Here is a 27007-nt window from a genome sequence, read left to right as displayed (position 1 = left end):
CTTAATCATCACATCGAAAGGATGAAGTGTATTTTACAGTAGGTTATCAGTGCTGGCAAAGAGGATCAATGTGATGATAACCATAGAGGCTGAAATGGAAGGGTCTGGTTATGTCGTACAATAAGGAAGTCATTAGATATCTTACCAAGCAGATACTCATGTAAATACCCAAATTATACACCACACAATATGTATTAGCTGTACGGTGGATAAGTGGTTAGCGCAAATGCCACGCAGCCAAGTGACCCGAGTTCGATTCCACCCTCTGCCATCTCTGTGTGGAGTTTGCATGTTCTACCCGGTTTCCTCCCACATTCCAAAAACATGCTAGGTTAATTGGCGACTCCAAATTGTCCATAGGTATGAATGTGAGTGTGAATGGTTGTTTGTCTATATGTGCCCTGTGATTGGCTGGCGACCAGTCCAGGGTGTACCCCGCCTCTCGCCCGAAGACAGCTGGGATAGGCTCCAGCACCCCCCTGTGACCCTTGTGAGGATAAGCGGTAGAAAACGAATGAATGAATATGTATTAATTGCAGCAATACCTATAAAATACCACTAGGCGGCACTATCCCTCTGCAAACAGCTTCTTATTCTCTGTGCATTACATGTCTGTCAAATATCATCAATGGGTGACTTAAAACCTTGCCTGTACAGTTAACAATGTTTTATAATGAAAAAATATTGGATGTTTACTGAAAAACGTGCTTGAACATGCCTCGAAAAATCAGTTTGAATCATCAAAAAACTTTTGAAAAGTAAAAGTAAAGCTTGTAAATATTGTACGAAACCTCAATAAATAATTTTTCTGTGTAGGGAAAGTAGGGAAAAATAAAGTATATGATGTGATATGAAGGAAGATGAGTTTACCTTGTAGCCATTTTAAAGAGTTTTCCGTCTTTAGTGCCGTTCCTTGCCCCAAACTTTTATAAATAACCGGCTCATTCCCTTGGAAGTTGCTGACCGTGCCCGTGTACAATTCACCATCTGAAAAATACATTTGAAAAAGAACTTGTTAAAACGGATTCTTTTATAATCCATTAGAAAGAAAATGATATGCTAGTATTAGTGTAAAGTGGCGGATTAGCCGAGTGGTTTCTTGCAGTTATAAGCAGCTCATTATTATACACTGATAGCAGAAAACAAACAATAGCCGAGCGATGATTCATTACTGAATCAAAGTCTTCAGCGGCAGACAACAATACATAGAATAAATGTTTTAGAGTACACACCAACGATGATGGCGGTGGATTTGTACTCGGGATTAAAAGGGCAGCGGCTGCGCCCGTCCTCCATCACCACCTCACCGGCGTCATCCCTCGCCATGGTGAATGTTGACGTGTTCTGTGGCAGCAAACAGCAAATGTGTCATAGGTTACGTGTGTGTATGTGTGTGTGTGTGTCATGCTAATAACAATGACCTCAGCGCCTTCCGGGTCTTATTGACTTTCTGGGAGTGTGCACACATTTGCGACACATATGGTTGTAATTGTGAGACAAGTGGTCTTTAATGCCCCGGCTTAGTAAGACAGGCAGGAGATATTACCCAAATATTCATACTGGAACTAAGTCAAATGAGGTGAGTGCACTCCAGTCCTGTAGATGGCAGTAATGCACAATGGGTTTTATGCGTTTTTTTTCCAGTGGATTGGAGTGTTTACATTATGTCAACACATTTACGTTATATTCTACTTACTAATAGCCACAAAATAAACAGAGCCCGCAAAATGAGTAAACACCTGCCGAAAGAGCTACGAAGGCTCTTTGTGGAGTGGCCATCTGCCTCGAGCAGCTTGCAGTCATCTCAAGGCAAGCAGGTCTTTGACAGTCCTCGTCTAATTAGCTTCTAAATCAGGGGTCTCAAACTCAATTTACTTGGGGGCCACTGGAGCTAGGGTCTGGGTGAGACTGGGCCGCATCAGGTTTTCCAAAAAAAACCCAAAAAAAAACGTGTTTATTAAAAACAGAAAAATAAATAAACTTTGCTTTGGTTCTGATTTTCTACAAGAAAAGCTCTGATAAAACATTCCACTGTTCTCAAATATCTTACTTTTTATTTTTCTACACAAAATAAGATGAAAAATAACTAAACAAATCAAGAATAAAGAAAATCAATCAATCAGTAATAAATAAATAAATATAATAATAATAATAAAACGGCAAATAATAAAAACTTAAGAAACCACATATAGTTGGTGGGTAGACAAATTATTTTTTTTCAGATTAAAATGAACAAAGCATTATTAGAGCCCTGTAGACATGACAAAACACGACTATAGTCACATTTATACTCTTTTTATTTACAACATATTGCGCAACTGCAGGGTCTTGAGACACATGCTAACTCGCAAACTAGAGAGCTAGCGACCTAAACGGTAGCCTTCAAGTTATTTCCTTTAAACTTAAATAGCCAAAAACTTACCACTTCCACACGGATAGGGAGGATAACTATTAACAGTTATTTAACCTTTAACATGAACATTAATCAAACGTAATCATTTTTTCTGGGTACATGATACCATACAGCATCCATATCAAACTTGCGCGGGCCGCACTAACATTAAACTTTCATATCAAGGCGGGGGCCTCAAACTAGTGTCCTGCGGGCCGCATTTGGCCCGCGGGCTGCGTGTTTGAAACCCCTGTTCTAAATACATGTCAGTGACAATGTTCAATGTCCTGACTGGCTGTCCAAAAGCATTTCTGTGGGCTATAAAAATAAACATCCACTGTTATGCGTCTGACGCGGCGTCCTGCACTGTGTCAACACATGACGAGCCTGCACCCCATCCCCCGGTTCAAGTCCTGCCAAGTGCCGTTCAATGGAGGCGTCCTGTGTTGTTAGTATTGTTCCACTTTGACGTCAAAAGCAAGGGGGGAAAAGTTTGACGTTAATGTCGCCCCGCTGCTAGCTACCATCTCCCAACGTGCTTCTCTGCTAGATAAACACATCTACTGCTGCTAGAAACTACACACACACACACACACACACATCTTGTACCACCACTGTTGACTTGTCAGGCTAAATTGCCTCAGCAGGGTTTTGTCATGCTCGAATGGCAATAGGGGGAGAAAAAGGGTGGAAACAGAAAACTAGACACTACAGAACCTCCAAAGTTGGAAGAAAATGTTGCAAGTGAGCTGCTTCCATATACAGTGGAAGATTTTTTACCTTTTTTTTTTTACACAGCAGAGCGGTTCTGTTTAAAATTGTGTGCAGCTATCAGAGATGTGCAAAAAGGGTCGTTAACCAGAACGTACAGTGTGTCTACAAGCAACCAATTCTATATGAAAGCCTGTCTGCACATTGCGATGTATTCATTTTAATATGTCTTGACATCCAAATGTTTTGTTTTTATTTGCAGAAATCTCTCTTGTAAGCGGAAAAACTTGCACCAACAGAAATTTCATGAACGGCAGCAGAAATTTACTTTTGGATCAGGGTTTCTTGGAAACCTTGGAAACGGGGGTAATGTGCTCATATTTCCGAGTGCTGGTTAAAAGACGGCGGCTGAATTTTGAGCCAACTGGAGACATGATAGGCCAGAGTGACTACCTGCAAGATAAAGTGAATAAAAATAATCTAGTCTTGTTTGATAAAAGCCCGTAGTTAGTAGATATGAAGAAAAACAGGAGAGGCTCTAGAATTGAACCCTGCGGGACCCCAAAAGACAAGGGCAAGAGGAGGACAAGAGCAGGGGAGGAATCAATGATATCGAGGCTTGAAAAAAGAAGTTGGAAAATGTTTTTGTTACCAATATTCTTATTTAGGATTATTTATATATATTTTCATATATATTGATATATATCTATAGTTTTACTATACTAGATTTTTGTTGTTATTTTAAGTAATATAGCTCAGATTTTTGTACTGTAAAAAAAATCTTGTACCTAGATTTCAATCTTCATTCAATATCAGTTTTGTTGCAGTGAATACAATTAGTTAATGGAGTTATAAGCTAACAACTAGCATAACGATGAGAAGAGAAGCTTGTCAAGGGCCCTTAAAAATGTACAAAAACAAACACACACACAAAAATAGTATGCACAACCAAAACAACATGTGTGTCAATACCTATAAAATGCCACTAGGTGCTGGTAACGCTCTACTATACAAACAACCTGGGTGAGTAGTTTTACTTTATTTTAGTTTTATTTAATACTGTTCAATAGTATGACAGTTGAAATGTTACTTGTTACTTTACAAATTAAAACAGTTTTATGATGGCAGTTTGACCCCGCAACGGATCAATTAACTTCCCACGATTTATTATTGGAGATACGTGACTTACAATGTAGCTGCAGATGGGACTGAAGGCGTAGGTGCCACACACGTACAGGTGAGTGCTGTTCAGCCTCAGCAGGATTTTGATGTAATTGAAGCAATCAGTCTAGACGAGGGAGGAATCAAAACATGAAATTGTTATTTTTCCTCAAAAAGGTTTTCAGAGACGTATCGTTGCAGAAGCAAAAAAGCAAAGCTTTCTGCGAGGGGCGGGTGCGGGTACGCAGGGGCTCCCTGTCTTTATCCAGCTGTTGCCTGCTGAGCTGAGTGGCTAATATGCAGCAGACGTGTGCACTGCAGCATGCAGATTAGCAGGGTCTTGTCGCCTGAGGATACGACAGCTGGCGTGACAACAAGGGAACACAGAGAAGGGAGAAAAAGATGGAGAATTCCCCCCTGAACACCTGATGAACGTCTATTTGGATGTGGTGCTGGTGGCGGAGGAGAACAAAAACGTGTACGCCATGTACGTCATTTCCACACCATGCGTGAAGGTGACACCACACAGCAACGCTTAAGTCTAAGGAGAACTTGGAGGTATAACTTGCAGTACTATAATTGACCTCAAGAGGCAACAGTGAGATAATACTTAATTATTCATTTTCTCTAACACTTTTCTTGCATAATAGTTTATTGTCTTTATCTTCATCCATCTTAGGCAGCTAATTTGGAGGTTTTGTATTATTTATTCATCAAAAAGAGCCAACCCGCCATCTTGCTGGATAATGTTAATGGTAAAATGTCTCTTAAGTTAGCATTTTCTTCTCTATACAAACAAAAAAAGTAACTTGTTTTTTTTTTAATCTTTGTGGCAACACAACTGCATCTCACCTCCAGGTTCTTTCCTTTGAAGCTGCACTCCTCTCTCTTTCCAAGCGGAGTCGCCCAAGTCAGCTGAAGGCAAAAAAAGTAAGACAATATGATAAGGCAACACCAACACATAAAATTATTACTGTTAAGGGATACACAATGGAACCTTTGGGTCAAAAATTACCGTTTCCAATTTTGGGCCATTTGTCAGTACCAGTATGAAAAGTGTGATGACAACCATAGAACAGGAAATGGTACTTAATGCATTCCGGGAAAGTGCCCTGTCTTCTAAAGTGGCAACTGTTGGTTTTACATATGAATATTAAGAGTAGTTAACTTATTTTTACACTCATATGAGTGTTAAAAAAATGTCAGTTGAACGCATTTTCATACAAATTTTCATACAAAACAAAGATGCTACTTAAAAATTGCATGTATGTATTATGATGGTGACATAAAATTATTATTGTTAAGGGATACACAATGGAACCGTTGGGTCAAAAATGACCGTTTTCAATTTTGGGCCATTTGTGTCAGTACCAGTATGAAAAGTGTGATGACAATCATAGAACAGGAAATGGTACTTAATGCATTGCCGGAAAGTGCCCTGTCTTCTAAAGCGGCAGCTGTTGGTTTTACATATGAATATTAACATTAGTTAACTTGTTTTTACACTTATATGAATGTTGAAAAATGTCAGTTTAACGCATTTTCATACAAAAAGAAAGATGCTACTTAAAAAATGCATGTATGTATTATGATGGTGACAGTTTGACCCTGGAACAGATTGTCATGATATAGTAAGGGGATTAAAAAAAAAAAACCTCCACTCACGTTCTTCTGCAGTTTGGTCCTGCTGATATCAGAGAGGCTGAGGGCAAACAGTGTCTCCCTGGCCCCCACGTACAGCATGTCATCCTCCTGGCTGAGCAGCAGAGAAGTGTAATTGAAGACGCCCTCGGCTGAGAACCTCTTGGCCGATCTCTCCTTTGCATCTGGAGGACACACGTGCAACGCACCACTGTGTTATTCCAAAGGTAACAGATTGATGCATGGCTTGGTGTTGTTGCGAGCGCTGCCAATGCACACACACGGCCACTTAACCAAGGTGATAAATTATTCCAGGTGATAACCCTGGCATGTCATAACCAGCGGGTGTTTATGGCGTTTTTGGAGAGAAGACATTGTTAATTTTGTGTGATTTACTCCAACCGTCAGTCGGCCTGATATGGCTCACAGTCAAATTCTTACGTTTGCCAAGATTTGCTCCTAACAAATCCAATTAATGGCAGCTAATGCAGCATTCTTCAGTCAACAATGTGGGATTTATGCTTGAAATTGTCAGATTAACATGTCCTCTGCCCACACTTCACTGGAAGATAAGCACCTTAAAGGAAAACTGCCCTTTTTTTTTTATTTCATCCGCAATCTTTATGTGAGACCGAAAACACATGTCTATTTTCTGTGTGTTCTAAAGATATAAAAAACAAACCTTCTGAAAAAAAACTCAAAAACCGCTTGCATATTAACTAAGTTACAGCGACATATATTAATAAATAAATAATAATACATTTTATTAGTATAGCGCTTTTCAAAATACTCAATGATGCTTTACAGTGAGGAAAAATAGAGTTCAGTAAAAGATGCATTAAAATACATTGCATGCAATGCAATACAATGCATTAAACATTCAAACATTTAAATTACATATTAACTTATTCGCTACCTTTATGTGTTTTTTTTGTGCAAGAGGCAAAAAGAGGTGATGATGCAACTCCACAATGGAAGCGATCAAACGGCCACAAGGTGGCAGAAGTGCATTTTAGAAGAACTCGGCCTGAATCTTTTCCCATTGAAATACATGCTCTGCAGGAACCAGGAAGTGAAAAGGCATCTTGCTGTGTAATTGCAACGCAAGCACACGTCAGTGCCGCTCTCACAATGCCTTCAGCCACTACTTTGTTTACCTATTTTATCTGTTTGTATATCTTTATAACGTACAGAAGCGAAAGACATAGAAAGACATACTGGTATGTTTTGGTGTCTCACATAAGGATTATGGATGATGAACAAAATTCCCCTCCAAAATTCCTTTCCTTTCCAGCTGCTCATCTGCTGTGCATGGGTAGGTAGTTTGAAACCCTCCTGTCGAGCACCCTCCCTTTTTGCATCAATTAGCAAATAAATTATCCTCCCATTATGTGTGGAAGTGGTAAGCTTTTGGCTTCTTTGTTATTCTTCCCCACTTTGTTTTAAACCCTATTTTAGTCACGATACTACACTAAACATAAAAATTCATAGAAAAGAAAAAAAAAGGATATTTTTTTCCAACTGCGCCCTCTGCTGGATCCCACCGCAAATATCATCAACTATCAGCGGTCATCTCAACCAAAAGAAAGGATCACATACAGTACTTTCTAAAGCGCCCCCCCCCCCCCCATTAATTTGTAAATGTTTATCTTTTGTGTCGCATTCCAAATACAGTAAAACTGGACATGCTCCCTATGACAAAATGCTGTAGGTCACATCTCCATTTGCTTGTCCAAATAGGATTACTGGCTCGGAAACGCTAATATTTGCTGCAGTTAAACTTTTTTACTGGCTTCTTCTCCCTTGTAAATTCAGCCACATAAATTTGAAGGTAAAAAAAAGCACCAGCTGTTTGTTGGGTGTCTCTTTCTTGGGCGGCTAAACGGTAAATAAATGTTTGCAATGCACAACTTAAAACTTCCATAGTGTGAATATTCTTCATGTAACACTCAAAGCACTTTGGCAATATTCGCTGAGCTTCCTCTCAAGAGAGAGACAGGGAGATCCAGCTGCGCAAACCTCATCTTCTCCATAAAATCAAATCTTAAGTGCTTTTCCAAAAGTAAGAGGAGCTCTCACTCTGATGAAAATGCTGCAACATCTGGAGTCAATGCAGAGAAAGATTAGCATTGAAATCATAGGTGGGGATGCCATAAAAAAATACTTGCTATTGGTTAGGGAACAACAAATAAGAACATGCATATATATACGAGCTTGACGGTCTCCTGTGGCATATTAAAACCCCGCCATACATCAGTGTCAGACAATAGCATTACAAGGAGAGGATGGTTGAACTCTGAGAATAAGCGGAGAAATGGGCTTTTTAAAGTGGGTAACTATGGTAACGTTGAGAGGTTGTAGTAACATCTTTGGTTGAAGTTGACCCACATAATCAATAACTGTGTCGTTAAGAGGTCATTTGTGGTTTGGACATGCTTGTACCATATGTGGCGCGCACGCACACACACGCACACACAGATAGGTCACTTCACAGCTTCCATCCATCAGCTCCTTGCTTCATCAGCTGCTTGCCAACCTGAGCTCTTAACCTCTTAACTCATGTTCACCGGAGCCCTCTTATCATCAACACAGTCAGGACTAGCATGTTGACTTAGCCACAGGTTGCTCATGGGACTCTTAAGGAGACAAAAGTATTGGGACAAGAGGCTACAGGAAGTGGAACACGGCCTTCCTTTCTTTATTACAAGCTTTTAGAGTACAGACCTTGTATTTGTTTGCTAAATACAAGGATGAAGAGTCATGATGTGCTATATATATCACTATATTGACAGTTACTATGGTACACATTATGTCATTGGATGGTCATATCACCTCTTACTTTGGTACGTGACAAAAAAAAAAATTATAAAATAAAAAAATTTAAAAAGAAAAATTTTATATAAAAAAAATTAAAAGAAAAAAAGAAAAAAATTAATAAAATCAATTTAAAAAATAAAAAAATATAAAAATTATATTATGAAAGCAGGAAGTGAACAAATGTAACAGTTACTGATTGTAAAAGTACCAGATGGAGGGGTAGGATTTAATAAGCTTTGCTTCTTCCTACTCCTTTTGGACATGTGGAACTGTGAACTGATTATGGGATGCATTCAATTGTCATCTGATGCATGTTCAAATGAAATAAAACCATTACCATTACAGTACAGTATTTGGAATTTTTCTTGTGCATTTATGCACTGCTAAATCCTCATATACTGTATACTGCAAGCTGCCAGTACACATATGTATACATAAGTATCATGATGGGAAGCGGAGGGAGCAAAAAAACGTGACTTGCAAAGCCAAATATTTTCGAGGTGGTATTTGGAGCGACTGTTTATATAATTAGCTGAGCAGCCGAGACACCTCTCATGTTGCGTTACAGACGCGTACTCCGCGTTTCGTACATCGATGGGCTACTTTGCGCGTACTTTCTTCAGCTATTTTAAAAATAAACTTCACATCGCATTCTTTGCCGCCACTTTAAAGTGCTTCAATCATCACCTCATTGAATTGCCAAGCTCCGGTTGCCACGGTAACCCCCTTGTATATGCCTCATATTTCCTCATCTGTCTGTCAACAGCGTCCTTGATGCTATGTTTCCTTGACATTCTTTCGTATACTAGTTTAGGGCTTCGCTTCTGCCGCTTCACCGTGACAAGGCGTCGCCCGTTCGGCGAGCGCAGGCATGCCTGTTTGTGTTGTGACTGAGGGAATTATACCGCCTGCATGTCGGGTTAAGTCGCTTGCATACCACTTGTGACAAACAGCCAGCCCGGGCAGACCACCATTGCGGTGCGTGCCAACCAGCCTGACACCTAAAGAGACGCTAATGACAGAGCTGTGCATTACGTGTGTCAGTTGGAGAGGCATGCACTGACTTCATCTTCGAGTTTTTACGACGGGTTAGCTTCCTCCATTGAAGCCTTGCATGGTTGACTTGCATGGTTTTGTTTTATTTAGTTTTTTTAGCACAGGCAAGTTTGTTGCTCCGTAATACCGTAATACTGCTGTCGCCATCACGCACTCTGATGTGCACACAAGTCAGTATTTAGACTGTTAATAATATTTGGCTACCATATTCATTGTTATTAATAATTATTTTGAATATGACATTAAATTGGCTACACGCTGAACAAGTGGTTAGCGCGCAGGCCACACAGCTAAGAGACCCGAGTTCGATTCCACCCTCAGGTGGCAGGTGACACAATGCAATTATGTATAATATTATTAATACCGGGCTGCACGCTGGAAAAAACGGTTAGCGGAGGCCTCACAGCAAGGAGGCCGGAGTTTGATTCCACCCTCGGCCATCTCTGTGTGGAGTTCGCATGTTCTCCCCGTGCATGCGTGGGTTTTCTCCGGGTACTCCGGTTTCCTCCCACATTCCAAAAACATGCTACGTTAATTGGCGACTCCAAATTGTCCATAGGTATGAATGTGAGTGTGAATGGTTGTTTGTCTATATGTGCCCTGTGATTGGCTGGTGACCAGTCCAGGGTGTACCCCGCCTTTCGTCCGAAGACAGCTGGGATAGGCTCCAGCACCCCCCGCGACCCTCGTGAGGAAAAGCGGTAGAAAATGAATGAATGAATGCTAGGTTAATTAGCGACTCCAAATTGTCCATAGGTATGAATGTGAGTGTGAATGGTTGTTTGTCTATATGTGCCCTGTGATTGGCTGGCGACCAGTCCAGGGTGTACCCCGCCTCTCGCTCGAAGACAGCTGGGATAGGCTCCAGCACCCCAGCTGGGATAGGCTCCAGCACCCCCTGCGACCCTCGTGAGGATAAGCGGTAAAAACTGAATGAATGAATAATGTGCAAATGTACCTAATAAAGTGTCCAGCTCCAAGACCAGTACCAGAAGTACCAGTACCTTGTGCGACATTAACTAAATGTGTACCTTATTTACAATCAGGCCTCATCGGAGCCTCTTTAAGCGCCCCCCACCATCCTTACGACCAAATGAATACAAAACATCTGGAGCATGACGCAGCTGCATGTGTGTGCATGTGTTTGATTCCTCAGTGTGTGCAAACTGCGCCAGAACATGACACATAGAGCTTACACACAAACACGCTCAGCTCTAAAGTGAAATGAAGACGTATCCAAAAATTGTACTTCATGCTGTAAAAATGTGGTAGTTTTCATACAGATGTTTTTCCGCAACTACTACTTCCCATGGCGTATTTTCAAGAAAGCTACTCTGCTAATGATTCAGGTTGTAGTCCCTGCAAGGCGAAGATACTACATTAGATTTAGCCTCCGGGGGTTCTTTATCAGAACTCTGCAGGTCATAACTCTCACCTAATCTTCTTGACTGCTTCAGGGATTATTGCCATGTCTGCCAGGAAGAATCATCTTCAGCTGGAGCTGAAGTCAAAAGTCAGGCGACTCCTTTTATCGCCATTGTGCCCGTTAATGTTCAACTTTCATGCATGCATTTTTTTTTTTTACTATCCAACCCAAAATGCTCGGGTTCGGTGGGGTCAAAAAGGCATATGCGTGTTTTACGTCGGTACACAGACGCCAGCCTCCGTCTACGCAGGAAGTCAGTCAAATACACTCTACGAGTGGAGACTCCATTACACGAGTTTTATTTGTATCGCAGCCACTTTTGCCCATGCTCATTGTGTTCTTTCACTGCCAGGCAGCTGCTCCCTCAAATCCTGAGATATGACTTGCTACTGCCATCTTTTATTCATGTGTCTTTTTTTTTATATTATTATTTTTTGAATGAATAGGCTGCCAAAATTGAATTTGCTGAGAGGCTGAACTCTGGAAAAGATGTTAGTACTGCACAAAGACACCAGTCAACTTTCCTAAACAGCGGATTTGCTTTCTTTTCCCTCCGAGCCGTACTGATATAGCGTACATTTCATCTGTGGAGCCTACTCACGCTGCTCTATACAATGTTGTATTGCTGCAATTTTACTAACGTTGCCGTTTATTTTGATTTATTTCCTTTATTTCTACTATGCTAAGAGGCGGTTATCATGAACAACTTGCAGAAGAAGCACCATTGAACGCCTAAAAGCAATGCTTTTTTGCAGTACAATGTCATAGCTATTGATGTAAGAACTTGGTGAACTATGGTTTAGACCAAATGTGGCCCGCAGGACACTAGTTTGAGGCCCCCGCCTTGATATGAAAGTTTAATGTTAGTGCGGCCCGCGCAAGTTTGATATGGATGCTGTATGGTATCATGTACCCAGGAAAAATAATTACGTTTGATTAATGTTCATGTTAAAGGTTAAATAACTGTTAATAGTTATCCTCCCTATCCGTGTGGAAGTGGTAAGTTTTTGGCTATTTAAGTTTAAAGGAAATAACTTGAAGGCTACCGTTTAGGTCGCTAGCTCTCTAGTTTGCGAGTTAGCATGTGTCTCAAGACCCTGCAGTTGCGCAATATGTTGTAAATAAAAAGAGAATAAATGTGACTATAGTCGTGTTTTGTCATGTCTACAGGGCTCTAATAATGCTTTGTTAATTTTAATCTGAAAAAAATTTATTTGTCTACCCACCAACTATATGTGGTTTCTTAAGTTTCTATTATTTGCCGTTTTATTATTATTATTATATTTATTTATTACTGATTGATTGATTTTCTTTATTCTTGATTTGTTTATTTATTTTTCATCTTATTTTGTGTAGAAAAATAAAAAGTAAGATATTTGAGAACAGTGGAATGCTTTATCAGAGCTTTTCTTGTAGAAAATTGGAACCAAAGCAACGTTTTTTTAATTTTTTAGTTTTTAATAAATGCGTTTTTTTTTTTTTTTTTTGGAAAACCTGATGTGGCCCAGTCTCACCCAGACCCGAGCTCCAGTGGTCCCCAAGTAAATTGAGTTTGAGACCCCTGGTTTAGACTCTTACTAGCTATTTTTGTTGTCATCATTATATATGTAAAAATGTACCTTCAGTTAATAACTTAAGAAACATTTTTTCCATGACTGTATGGCCACCATCACAAATATGTAAAATTTTGTTATTTCCACTCTCCTGGACTACGTAGTGCTTATATTCATAAGGGAGAAGGCCTCCCAACTGAGTTAATAGGATGTACTGTATCACTAAAGCAGTATACGTATTTAGTATGATGACAGGAAGTGAGCGGTGGAGGCGGAGGCGGCGGCGGCGGTGGTGTGGTTCAACGCTAAAAGCTTCCAGCTGTTTGAGGAGCGCGTGCAGAAAACCATCAGAATGCGCCGTTAAAACCAGCAATGCCTGACCGCTGCTTCGTTTGTGAGATACTGCATAACTCATCAGGAGCTTCTCCAAATACACACGCATAAACTTAGCGGGTCTGTATGCCGTGTTAGCACAACCTTATTCACAAGGCTGCTTCCTGGAGTGCACTTAGCAAGAAGCACAAACCATCTTTAGGAATGTGCAACACGCTAAGATGATGGATGTTAAGATGTCGCAGCCACCGATATATGGGCATAAATATTGATGTAGAACAAAAATTTCAGCAAAATATCAGTTCTCGACAAAAAGGCTTTTTGTTAAAAGATACATTTCACTTTCATTTTAACACAAATTTAGCCATATATTCATTCATTCATTCATTTTTTACCGCTTATCCTCACGAGGGTCGCGTGCATGCTGGAGCCTATCCCAGCTGTATTCAGGCGAGAGGCGGGGTACAACCCGGACTGGTCGCCAGCCAATCACAGGGCACATATAGACAAACAACCATTCACACTCACATTCATACCTATGGACAATTTGGAGTAGCCAATTAACCTAGCATGTTTTTGGAATGTGGCAGGAAACCGGATTACCCGGAGAAAATCCACGCATGTACGGGGAGAACATGCAAACTCCAACACAGAGATGGCCGAGGGTGGAATCGAACACGGGTCTCCTAACTATGAGGCCTGCGCGCTAACAACTCGCCCGCCGTGCAGCCTTGGTCATATATACGCTGCATGCCATCTAGTGCAGGGGTCTCAAACTCAATTTACTTGGGGGCCAATGGAGCTCGGGTCTGGGTGAGACTGGGCCGCATCAGGTTGCAAAAAAACGCATTTATTAAAAACAAAAAAAATAAAAAAAACTTCCAATTTTTTTACAAGAAAAGCTCTGATGAAACATTCCACTGTTCTCCAATATCTTACTTTTTATTTTTCTTCACAAAATAAGATGAAAAATAAATAAACAAATCAAGAATAAAGAAAATCAATCAATCAGTGATAAATAAATAAATATAATAATAATAATAATAAAACGGCAAATAATAAAAACTTAGGAAACCACATATAGTTGGTGGGTAGACAAATTATTTTTTTCAGATTAAAATGAACAAAGCATTATTAGAGCCTTGTAGACATGACAAAACACGACTATAGTCACATTTATACTCTTTATTTACAACATATTGCGCAACTGCAGGGTCTTGAGACACATGCTAACTCGCAAACTAGAGAGCTAGCGACCTAAACGGTAGCCTTCAAGTTATTTCCTTTAAACTTAAATAGCCAAAAACTTACCACTTCCACACGGATAGGGAGGATAACTATTAACAGTTATTTAACCTTTAGCATGAACATTAATCAAACGTAATAATTTTTTTCTGGGTACATGATACCATACAGCATCCATATCAAACTTGCGCGGGCCGCACTAACATTAAACTTTCATATCAAGGCGGGGGCCTCAAACTAGGGCCGTGTGTTTGAGACCCCTGATCTTGTGGTTGCTATGATTTGCTGAGATGTATGAACCAGCAGTCCTCCATTCATGGATTTATCTGGTGAAATCCAAAGGAATTGCAATTAGTCACAAGGAAAACATGAATCCAAAAGCGACGCCAAGACCATTTTTATGGGCGAGCCTTTAATGTTAACAGTATGTGAAACTAATTCACATTAATTCACTCTTGATGCAGCAGATTTGAGGAAGCTGTCACTTCTGATTCATGCTAAGTCCCTAAATTCTTGACAAACTGCCTGTGCTTGCTGAATGCTAATAAGTGCTGTGTCCCTGTGGAAAAAAAAAAAAAAAAGAACCGTGTTTCTGTCTCATCTCTGTCTTGTGTGTCATAAAATAAAATGTCTTGTTGGGAGATGTTCCCTTCAGCACTGCCCAGACTTCATAAATCATACATTTGGATCAGTCTGCTGAAAAAAAAAAAAACTTCAATGCACCATCGCATCACAGGGATCCCCTCAAATGACTCTCATTAACCTCACATTCCTGTCTGTCCATCTTAATTAAGAACTACAAGGTCATTCCTCGCCGCTCGCCACTCTTTACAAATCAAGCGCTTGTTGTTGAAATGTGTTAGGACTGAACTTTTCTCAACGATCCCTGGAGCGTGCAAGCGACGAGGCCATTAAAAAGCCTGAACCAGACGTGGCGCAGTTATACGTCCCCATTGTTGTGGAGCATTGTTGCCGTCGTACGCGAGCACTTGTGAGTGTCACCTCTGCTGGAGGCCTGCAGACTGCCTTTTCTTTTCAGGATCAGTAGGCGTGTCCCTACTGGGTTTTTTTTTTTTTTTTTAGGCGGGCATCAGAGCATGACTAAAACCTCACTAGCATTTGGCCTGTACTCCTTAACGCCATCACCAAAAGCCTCCATACCTTCCCCGCCATAAGCAGTCGCACGCTGCCAAGGTCACTGCATTAGCATGCATGAGGGAAAACGCACAATATGCGTCAAATTTAAAGCAAACATATGCAGGGAAGGCTTTATACACGACATGTATAAGGCTCTGTTTGAAAGGGGCAAATGGGAATGGCGGCATGTGGAAACACCAGCAAATATTACATCAATCATTTTGCATCCATCCAGTTTGTTTGTTTGCAGGGTTGTTATAATTAATAACTGGTGTACCTGACAAATACTTAAAGATGTACCAACATAATTTTGAAATGAAAACAATAACTCTTCTATAGTTTTCCCATAAAGCATCGCATCTGAGCAATGCTTTCATTGGGGTGATGCAATGACGTCAGCCTCCCTTTGGGCTCTGTGCTCCTCTGGTGCACAGTGGCAGCACTGTTTACACACCAAAATTTACAGTAATTATATGGCATATATATATATATATTATATACATACTGTATGCTGTGTTCCCCCATCATTAATAACTGGTGGGAGGAGCGATCAACAGTATGTTGAGCTAGTGCATCAAAGAGAATACTGTGGGCTTTGTGGATTATTTTGAGTTGTTCTGTTGGCATTATGCAAGCTTGCAGTTATCATAAATAACTGGCAGGAGGAGCAATCCTACAGCTTATATGACACATCTACATTAGGAACACACATGCTAGTGTGTCTGCAAGTATTCCGTGGGCTTTGACTGATTCTTTACATTATTTCTGTTATGCAAGGTTATCATTGATAACTGGTGAGTGGAAAGATCGTATTTATTAATCACACATCAACATTGGGAACTAGGGGTTGAACGAGGCATATATGAGAACAAGACGAAAGAAGATTTTATCACTGCTTTTAAGAAAAGTAACAAAAGTAAATGAAAGGTAAATTTTAAAATATAATATATATATTAAATATAGTTAAAAATATAATATATTGCATGATATTAACTTGACTATCATTGCACTACAGTATATGACTATATTGTCTTATCATTTTCCGACTACTAACAATAGGCAAGAGTACTTTTGGAATACAGGAGGTGAACAAATGCATTGCAACTGATGTTGAACAGATGAGGGGCAATTATGTAAGGTTATCATTAATAACTGATCATGGGGTATTATACTACATATCAAGTATATGGCATATTTACAGCGCATGTACTCGTGCATTAACAATTTAAAAATAATACCGATGTGGCCCCCTCTGCCTTGAATTTGACATGTGTCGAAGAAGCGGGCTGTAAAAAACAAAATCTACTTCAAACATTCCACATGAAATCTTATCCAGTTCGATATTCATGGAGAGAAAGTGTATAAAATATGTAAACACAAGTGTGTCTTTCCAAGGAAGCGGGGTTCATGAACTCGGGTCGCGGCCTTCTTATGAAAACTTCTCAGGTTCAACACATGAACTTTCTCCATCCGAGTAAAAAATAAAATAAAAAAGAAAAGAAATAAGCGTCTCCTCGGTAGAAAGACGCTAACATCGCTGGAGAGGTGTTTGTGATAACTCACAGCGATACATTCCGCATGCTGAACTTTACTGCTTGGGGTCCCGTGATCCTTTGTGCTGCCTCTGTGCACAAGAGCCGTAATGAATAACAGACCCGCTCTCCCACCATCGCCACCACATTAAAAAAGTCCTCTCAGTGCACATGAGAGATTAGTCTCCTCATTAGGAAGGAAGGAAGGAGAATGGGAGCGATTGGAGGAAGGAAAATAGGGAATAAAGAACGTTCTTCCAGGAAAAAAAAGACCACTTTTTGATGGAAAGGTCCACTCCCCCTTCTTCTTTTTTGCACACAATTAGGACCACAGCGATGGTTTACGGGGGGGTGACGTGTTTTACACGGGTTGAACTTATTTACGACATGTTATCGAATTGTTTCGGCTTAGTGTAATCCATTTAGTTCTCGGAGAAAGACGTTAAATAGCTTAAATCAGAGAAAGAGCGCTCCGTAACATGAACAGTGGCAGTGTGTCATGTGACTTACAGCTAGTTTTTAACAGGGCGGAGACTTTGAATTAAGGTAATGTGATGACATACACCTTCTTCCCAAGAGCCATCACCACCCTGAACTCAGACATACAATGTACCCGGTCATTAGCATAATGCAAATGTGCAATATTTCCATCACTGCCTCTGTTACTACCTCAATCATATTTATTTATGTAACAACCCAATACAATACACTCATATGTGACTTTACTCATCTGTATATACCAGTCATTATTTGCACTATGACCCATTTATCATTGCACTGAAATTAATATTTCTGCTCCTGCATATGCTCCGATGCAATAATATGTGTATATTTTGGATATCTTGTATATATCTTGTATATATCTTCTTAAATTGTCTTTTTTACTCTACTTTTATGTACTTTTTTTTTAAACTTGACTACTGCACTGAAAGGAGAAGCTCTCCAATCTCGTTGTACATCTTGTATAATACAAGTACACCACCCATGTCTGTACTGACTGTAATTTAAGATGTGTAGCAAAGCCTGGAAGTTGCATGTCAACCGACAGTCTTTTGACACTCGGTGTGCCAAAAAAAAAGGACTTTATCTTTTTATACAGTAGTGGCATTGAGCTTGGTATTTCCGTGAGTGCAAGAAGGCCAAAACGGCTGCATTCAAAAACACAAAGCACACTGACTGTGAGCAATCACACGGCGTGCAAAAAAGCGCCGTCTAATCACCCTCCCACCACACACAATTATGATTGCATGCGTTTCAGGGTTGTTGTTTGGCAAAGTGAGCATGTGTGCCCACCTGCGGCCTGAAAGCACTTATTTCATGACCCCCCCCCCCCCCCCCTTCCTCGCCACCGGCTCATCACACAGAAATTCACTCATGCAAATGAAGGCTTCAAGCCCACAGTCATTGCAGATGTCCCTGCCTTGATGAGGGGCCGCTCGCTCATCAGAAGGCTTCTCACGAGGACATGATCCCTTTCAGCGGATCTAATAGTCCGCTGCACGACTTCACCGTGACCAGTAGAGGCGTAGTTGATTCGGTATCATGTAATTTGCTTTCCAAACAAGGACAACGACGTCACATCGGTAATGCGAAGTTGACCTACATCCACGCTATGGGCAGTATTATTCTGATTAATACAACACTGCTGAGGAAACAGGAGCTCAGAACATTTAGAGACAGATTCTCAGATGCGATGAAAAATACTTGGTACCACCTCTGATCCGCTTTTTGTCTAGATGACCAACCCTTTTATGGCAGACTGTGTAAAAAGTGTAAAAAGGTAGGCTTCGCCGCACATCTTAAAATGAAGTCTGCAGCTCTGTCCACTGTCCATCAGTTAGCTACAGACGTGGAAGCTTTACGTTTAGCAAGATGTTACAAATGTGTAACGTTCGCACCGTAGCGATCGTAATGTTGCTAACATTTGTGTCTTCCTGTCCCGCCCCTTATTGTTATATTGTTGTATGTCAGGGGCGTTAATAAAGGTTTTCATTATGAACATAGTTTGACCCCGGAACAGATTATTATTCCAATTTCCATTATTTCTTATTTCAAAAATTAACTCATTTGCCATCAAAGACATTCATTCATTCATTCATTCATTTTCTACCGCTTTTTCCTCACGAGGGTCGCGGAAGGGGGGGGCTGGGGCCTATCTCAGCTGTCTTCGGGCTTGAGGCGGGGTACACCCTGGACTGGTGGCCAGCCAATCACAGGGCACATATAGACAAACAACCATTCACACTCACATTCATACCTATGGACAATTTGGAGTCGCCAATTAACCTAGCATGTTTTTGGAATGTGGGAGGAAACCGGAGTACCCGGAGAACATGCACAATCCACACAGAGATGGCCGAGGGTGGAATTGAACTCAGGTCTCCAAGGTGTGAGGCCTGCGCGCTAATCACTTGTCCACTGTGCAGCCTTCTAATAAAGTTAAAAATCGACACATGCACGGGGAGAACATGCAAACTCCACACAGAGATGGCCGAGGGTGGAATTGAACCCTGGTCTCCTAGCTGTGAGGTCTGCGCGCTAACCACTAGACCACCGTGTCCCCCCATCAAAGACATATTTATAGGTTTTTTTCAACCCGACGGCTCGCTCCCCAAAGATGTATTTATACGTTTTTTGCAACAGAGTGATGATGTAACTCCACATGTTTGGTGCAGTTTTAAGCTGAAAAAAAACGGCCACAATGTAACAGAAGTGCATTTTATGAGAGCTCACCATGCATCTTTGCCTTGCAAAAGAGCGCACTGCAGTAACCAGGAAGTGAAAAGGCTTGGAGCCGTGTTACGCATTGAAGGGAAATTGTATCGCGTGCACACACAGAGTTCAGTTGCAAATGTGAAAAGCGGACATAGTTCATGGTGTTATATTTGTAAAAAGAAATCGCAAATTTCATGTAAGACAACCATTTTTGTGTTGTTTATGTTTTGGCATCGTTGTTTAGACATGTTGGCTAAATATATATGGCTAAATTTGCGTCAAAGTGAAAGTTATGCTTGAAAAGAGAACTGATATTTTGCTGAGACTAACCAATGTTCTACTGCTGAAGACTAAAGAATGGAAAACAGTAGAAACAAAGTTGTTTTTCTGATGCAAGATGAGAGTCTAATCTTTCTTTTGGTATATACCATATCTATATAGCCCAAGAACAAAGTATTCTGTGTGCTTTGAAAACTAGTCAAAATCATCAAAAATGGCCGACGCCGAGGGACTGCTTTTGAAAAATGGCTGAGTTAATTTGGACAGACGGTGCTATAACTAAGGGATCATTTGTACTTACTGTATGGGAAACTGATGCGTGGCATCACGTCGTCGTCCGTGGTCATCACTGATTGGAGGCAGAGGGCCAATAGGAGGGTGGCGGCCAGAAGGCAGCGTGCGTCTTCCGCTAATGTCCACATGGTTATGGTATCCTCACAGCAACAAACACAGCAATAAAGAGTGCTTGTTTTTAAGATTCCTCGGAATTCATGAAGCTCCTCTTGTGACTCCGCTCAGGTTTCTATCCTCACTCGCATCTTCCTGCAGGCAGTGGAGTAAAAAGGGTGAGGGAGGGGTGGTGTGGGGGGGATGAACGTGCCCTTGACTTGATCCTTGTATTCCCAGAGGTCTTCACACACGGTTAGCAGACTCTTCACACAAAGACGCAGGAATCCTTTCTGAATTAAAAGCTGCTTGTTTTTTTTTTTTTTTTTTTTTTTATCTTCTGCTCATGCTGCTCGTGGATGTGATTGGCACTAAGCTCCGAGCTCCGCTGGTCATCTGTGGAGAACAGAGCAGAGAGAAAAGGCTGTCTTTAAGTCTGATCCAAAAACATGGAAAATTAAAGCCCTTGCAAGAACAACAAACCGGGCTTTAGGCGTCACAACTACAAAAAGAGAATATTTGGCTTGAGATTCATTGCAAAAGATTTTAAGAGATGGGAGGATTTTCCAAAGAAAAATGGGTCTCGATCCCGTATTCGTCACACTGACGATAAAAACAAATGCCTTAATCAAAACAAGCATTCATGTGGTGGCACAACTTTTTGTTTACAGCAAAGCCCTACAAAGTTTTCGGCATAATTGTTTGAAATGATGCTGTCATTAGCGATCAGAAAAATATCATATGGGAGCTTGGCTTGAACTTTGTAGTAATGGTGACAATTAAATGACAGAACAGCGAGTCCAAGGGCAACTCTGTAATTTGTATCAAAGAGACACAATGAAACCATCTGCTCTGTCAACTTTTATTGGCTTTAGCGGGGCTGTGCACATGAAAACTGCACTATGCCCCTTAGCATACTTCCACAACACACTCTTTGGTTACAAATATTTGGACCGATATTTATTTACCTAAACCCACAAAAAGGACTGGGCGTTCATAATAATTGGAGAGAAGTCGTTTTTCTGAAATGAAACTTATCATGCATGTCCCTTGCCAATTTGTGCTTTGAATTTTGCAGCTTCACTCTATTATGGTGTTTCTAAAGTATATTAAATAACAAATCACACTGTTTCAGGCCTATAATTAGTTTAAAAAATATGCATGTTTGAGCAAATTTCACTTTTTTTCCCCTAAAGTAAGCATTTTCAAGCACAAAAATTGCTAAATTAACTGGAAAAAAACAACTGTAAAGCTGTAAAGCATTAACAAGATGCATTCAAAGACTTCATATGCAGTAATTTTACTGTAAAGTTAGGTGAGGCAGAATAATCCTTCATAAAAATCTAATAAAAAAGTGTTGTGTCCCCCTAACCCAAACCCACCCCCAATGTCACTCATTATCCTTTCCTCACTCAGCTCACCACGAGCTGGAGTGTAAAGGTGACTATAGGGGTGTTATTTCATGTCTACAGGACTCTAATAAAGTTCATTCGTTCATCTTCTACCGCTTATCCTCACGGGGGTCGTGGTGGTGCTGGAGCCTATCCCAGCTGTCTTTGGGCGAGAGGCGGGGTACACCCTGGACTGGTGGCCAGCCAATCACAGGGCACATATAGACAAACAACCATTCACACTCACATTCATACCTATGGACAATTTGGAGTTGCCAATTAACCTAGCATGTTTTTGGAGGGATTTTTGTGGGAGGAAAACGGAGTACCCGGAGAACATGCACACTCCACACAGAGATGGCCGAGGGTGGAATTGAACTCGGGTCTCCTAGGTGTGAGGCCTGCACACCACCACTTAGTCGCCATGCAGCCTTCTAATAAAGTTAAAAAAACGTATTTAAATGCCAAAAGCAGGTTTTCTATGCTCTAGCTATGAAAATATTCCATTTATAAATAAGGAATCTTGCCTGCTGGAAATTCACTTATCACTGTCAGAGCTGAAACCAATTAACCGGGATAAACAAGGGATTACTTTATATGACAGGTTATATTTAAACTTTGACGATGGTTTGGAGTGTGTGAGGACCTGGAAAGAAAAACCTACTTCTTTTTAACCAAATGCTCATTATTAATACGTATACTGTACAACACAACAGCAACACAACCAATGTTGTAATAGCAGTAAAGAGCAAAACTGCTTAGCCAGCATCGATACCACTGAGTTCATTGTAAACATCAGCATTGCAATATTGCATTTTAGTGCAAGTGGGTTTTTTTGGGAGGGGGGGTTTAACAGCAAATGTATCATTTGGACAGATATGCGTACACATACTGTGTGTCAGCATCTATGTACATACAAACAGACTGATTCTGCCAAACAACATGAAAGAAGAACATAAAAGTACAATATTTGAAAAAAATATATATATATATCAAAGAGCAACACACACGCACACATGCGCACACACATGCACGTATGCACACACACAGACACACACACACGCACAAGCAGACGACAAATGTTGTGATGCTGGATTGATGTCCCACATAGGCGCCTATGTTTGGAGAGTAAACAGTAAAGAGCACATGGCGTCTCTGGACCAAAGCTTTTATCAATGCAAATGCTCCCTCAAGAGCTCATTCAGAGGCTTTAGGGTAGGTAATAAATCCATCCATGGTGCAAGAATGGAAGAGGGGCAACCATAAATGGCCCATGGTTGTCTGCTGTCAAGGGGGCCCTGATGGCTGACTTGGCAGGCAGGCAGGCACCGGGGCAGAGTTACATTGCCAAATGGTTGATTGTTTTTTATCAGCTTGGTACTTACTATATGCATTTTCATTACCTAAAATGTAGTTTTACCATATCTACTTTTGGGGGGGTACCAACCATGTGGGATCATCTACAGGAAAACTATGATAATATTTACGTCAGTTCAGCCCTTGAAAATTTACTGCAATACCTTACGACATTACGGAAACCACACAATTAAACTGGTGAAGGTATTCCACATGCAGCACATAATTATTCAACATAAGACATGAGGTTTTAATATTTAATGAAAAGTGAGGCTTTCTGGGAGGCTTCCTGGCACTCTGACGAATTATACCACTTTTTCCAGTATTTTTAGTGGAGATAATCCATAAAGAAATGTGTCAAAACATTTCTCCTCACTTTCTGCGAGTTGCTTAAGCTCTAAAAAAATGACTTTAACTGGCATGAACATACGGTTAAAGTGTCTGACCGGAAAGCATCTGAGCTCGCTTGGAACGGTGCAAAAAAACAAAGGCTTTTTAAGACCATTATCAAATGAAAATGGCAAGGATTTAGGGGAATCCAATTCATGCAATGACCCATAAATGTGACGCCATTATTGCTTATGTAACTAACAAAACACAGAAAGACACATTTTTATTGTTGTTGCCGTTTCCAAGAAACTTGATCTGAAGTTAATTTCTATTTAACAGCATGCGGGACACTCGCCTATGTTTACTGTGGTTTACCACTTTCCACCCACAGGAAATTGAAAAAAACGTGCCACACTGAATACATCAGCTAAACAACAAGACACGCTAACAAACAGCAATGACACTGGAGGAGAAGCTTGTTGTTTCATTAATTGAGTAATCATTTTTTAAAAAGTCATATATGCCAGAGGCTGAAAAGAGTGGATATTTACATTTTTTAATGGAAAAAATGATTAATCGAATACAGTAATATCTCATTTATAGCGATTAATTGACTCCATCTTAGACCGTGATAAGTGAATTTCCGCAAAGTAGCATTCCTTCTTTATAAATGGAATATTTGTATAGTTATGCATTGGAAAACCAGTTCACAATCTTCTCAATAAGTTTTTTTTAATTATCAGAGCCATCTAGACATGAAATAACACCCACTTTTACATCGGTATTACCCAATATTGTAGATATAATGAGTCAAAATAAGCCATTTAAGATAGTTCACCTTGTAAGGGAGCAGAACCGATGGCGGACAGGAAGCGACAAAGTTCAGAGTTGAGTTTTGCCTTGTTGTGGGCTATGGCCGCAATGGTCACCCGTGTTATTATTATGATTATTATGTTATTATTGTTATCATGCCTGGTGTGAGATCATTTTAACCTGCAATAAAAGTATGGTGCTTCGGTGGTGGTCTCATCAAAAAAATGACTAGAACACTACATTCACAAGTTGGTTTTAGTTAATTTAGACATTTTTCATGCATGAAAATGCTTAATTTAAGACAAATATATGTACATTTTCATTAAATAAGCATATTTTTGGACCACAAAACAGTATCGATATTTGAAAAACAGTGATAAAGTGTTCAAACAGCAATGTAGCGAGGGACGACTGTACCTAAATAGTTGTAAATTCATTAACCGATTAATTGTTACAGCTGTGGTTTGTTTAAAGTTTGTGACACATTTAATCTCAGAGTAGCGACAAAAACGGGCCCCCTGCAGCAAAGTAGAGACTGTGGAGTAAGTACAGTCTCGTCAGTTAGCATGTACGTTTATTTTCATTATTACTAGTGGCTCCAAATATTATAATCCCCTCGATCATCCATATGGTACCAACTCAGCACGCTTGGAACCTTTTTCGCACCAATGGTACGCACAAGGCCAGGATGTTAAAGTAGAGCCCATCTGGCTCATCCTGGCTCTTCGTCTCCACGAAGAAGGGGGGGATCTGGCGCCATATTGCATACGGCTACAGATTCATTAACCTTTACAACCCCTCCTGGAGCCTCCATATTAATACCAACATCTGTTAGGAGCAAGAAAAGACCTGACAGGTTCATTGGATGATAGACTGGAGTCTGGGTCACGATGAGTTCACCGTCTCCGTAACAGCGTAACAGTGTATGCTTAACATTTGTCTAGCTTTTGTACGAGTAACTCAGTGATGTAGTAACTCATCTCGACTCGCATTCCATCTTCGGCATCTGCTGCCCAGATAATATAAAAAGGTAGTGAAAATAAACGTTGTCTAGTTGTTTACAGGTAAAACTGATGCGGTTTATTGTTATTTTACTCAGGCTGACTACAAAACTACAAAAAGACAACATTTCTCCTTCGGCTCCAGCAAGCGTTATTGGAGGCATTATGTTGCGAACAAAAAGCTCAGTGGGTGAGTGACGAGACGGAGGCGTCATGCTGTGTCTGTCTTTATAACTCACACAACAACAGCCTGCTAAGATGTTGTAACGGGGAAAAAAATGCTTTAAAAAGGAGTAATTAGTACCAATAACTTGTCCATCCTGGTTCAAATTTGATGGAAAAATGAATTTGACTTCATAAAAAGTAATTGCAAATTAGATTCTAAAATGCAAACTAGGTAAGGGATTATTAGTTTTTCATAGCAGGAAATCCATTGACATGTCGACATGAAGCAAGTCTATTGCTTTGCATAACAAAAGAACATCTTCCTGGAAACAATTAAGGTCCTGGCGCCTGAGACCATTCACACTCACATTCATTCCTATGGACAATTTGGAGTCGGCAATTAACCTAGCATGTTTTTGGAATGTGGGAGGAAACTGGAGTACACGTGGAAAACCCACGCATGCACGGGGAGAACATGCAAACTCCACACAGAGATGGCCGAGGGTGGAATTGAACCCTGGACAGGTCTGCGCGCTAACCACTAGACCGCCGTGCCGCCCCAGAAAGAACCAAAGTATGGAAAAAGAAAGAACGCATGCATTCCGCTTTTCCAAGCTCACTTTACTTATGACGAAGTGGAATTACGGATCTATGAACAATAAAATAGTGAATTTCCAACACTTTGGCGACAGAGGCAAGGAAAAACCTCTCAAACTCAAAACAATCAACACACCAACATTCATTCATTGGCATTAATAATACCAAAGTAGTTAATGCCTTGCAACAATATGGGCATCAAAAGGGCATCGTATCCACTTGGGAATGGGACAGGTGAGAATACAGAGACAAGAGTTCCATTCCAGCAGACTCCTGCTCCCAAATAAATCACGACTGGGTTAAAAATAAACTCAAACCCCTCCCGCCAGCCAGGCAGCCGGCAATTGACTGCTCATGAATGCATCATCATTGATGACTTTGCACGTCAAAGCATGACTCATCACGTCTGGTATAGAACAAGGTCGGATGTAAAAAAAAAAAAAAAGTGGGAGGGCAAGACAGCTTCATGACATCACACAGTAGAAAACATTTCACGCAGCATGCATATATAGCGCAAATATAGTTAGCTCATTAATTATTTTAAAAGAAAAACGGGAAAAGCTCAATAAATGGATACATTTAAATACACATTAAATAATACAGTTTGACTGCTTCCAGTTCACAGTAGTGGTCTAAACGCTACTTGACTTACTATGAATACCTCTGCTAATTGAAACCAAAAGCATACTGTGTGAAACATCCCAAAGGGGGGCTGACGCTTCCTTCATGTATCATGAATTATTCACTCATATCATCTTTCTATTGATTGATCCGTGGCTACTACATTGCATCCGGTTGCCTCTCTTCTTCTACATAGTGAGACTTCACAGTAAATAACAGACAAAGATAAATAGAGTCCATAACGGTATGCTTACACGCACATGAATCACTTTAAGTACATATTACGGTGCATTGCAACATAACATGCGGTTGACATGCGGCTGTGTTCACTGCCATGTAGACAAACAA

The 27007-nt window shown here is 40.5% G+C and overlaps 1 protein-coding gene across 4 annotated transcripts in view; it reads right to left on the bottom strand.

The window, feature by feature from the left end:
* LOC131139823 (semaphorin-4B-like) overlaps positions 1–27007 on the bottom strand; it is a 97864-nt gene that overhangs the window by 16897 nt on the left and 53960 nt on the right. For all 4 annotated transcript variants that reach the window (XM_058089726.1, XM_058089725.1, XM_058089729.1 and 1 more), the window contains 6 exons: positions 20300–20781; positions 5930–6090; positions 5117–5179; positions 4293–4391; positions 1233–1344; positions 871–987 (listed from right to left, as the gene is read on the bottom strand). In XM_058089726.1, the coding sequence (XP_057945709.1) occupies positions 871–987; positions 1233–1344; positions 4293–4391; positions 5117–5179; positions 5930–6090; positions 20300–20420 (673 nt within the window). In that variant the 5' untranslated portion in view covers positions 20421–20781. The remainder of the gene's footprint in view (positions 1–870; positions 988–1232; positions 1345–4292; positions 4392–5116; positions 5180–5929; positions 6091–20299; positions 20782–27007) is intronic.

This window comes from Doryrhamphus excisus, chromosome 12, assembly GCF_030265055.1.
Source record: "Doryrhamphus excisus isolate RoL2022-K1 chromosome 12, RoL_Dexc_1.0, whole genome shotgun sequence".
In the NCBI taxonomy this organism is placed as follows: Eukaryota; Metazoa; Chordata; class Actinopteri; order Syngnathiformes; family Syngnathidae; genus Doryrhamphus; species Doryrhamphus excisus.
Note: the sequence above shows the minus strand (reverse complement) of the source record. Positions and strands in the feature narration are given on the sequence as shown.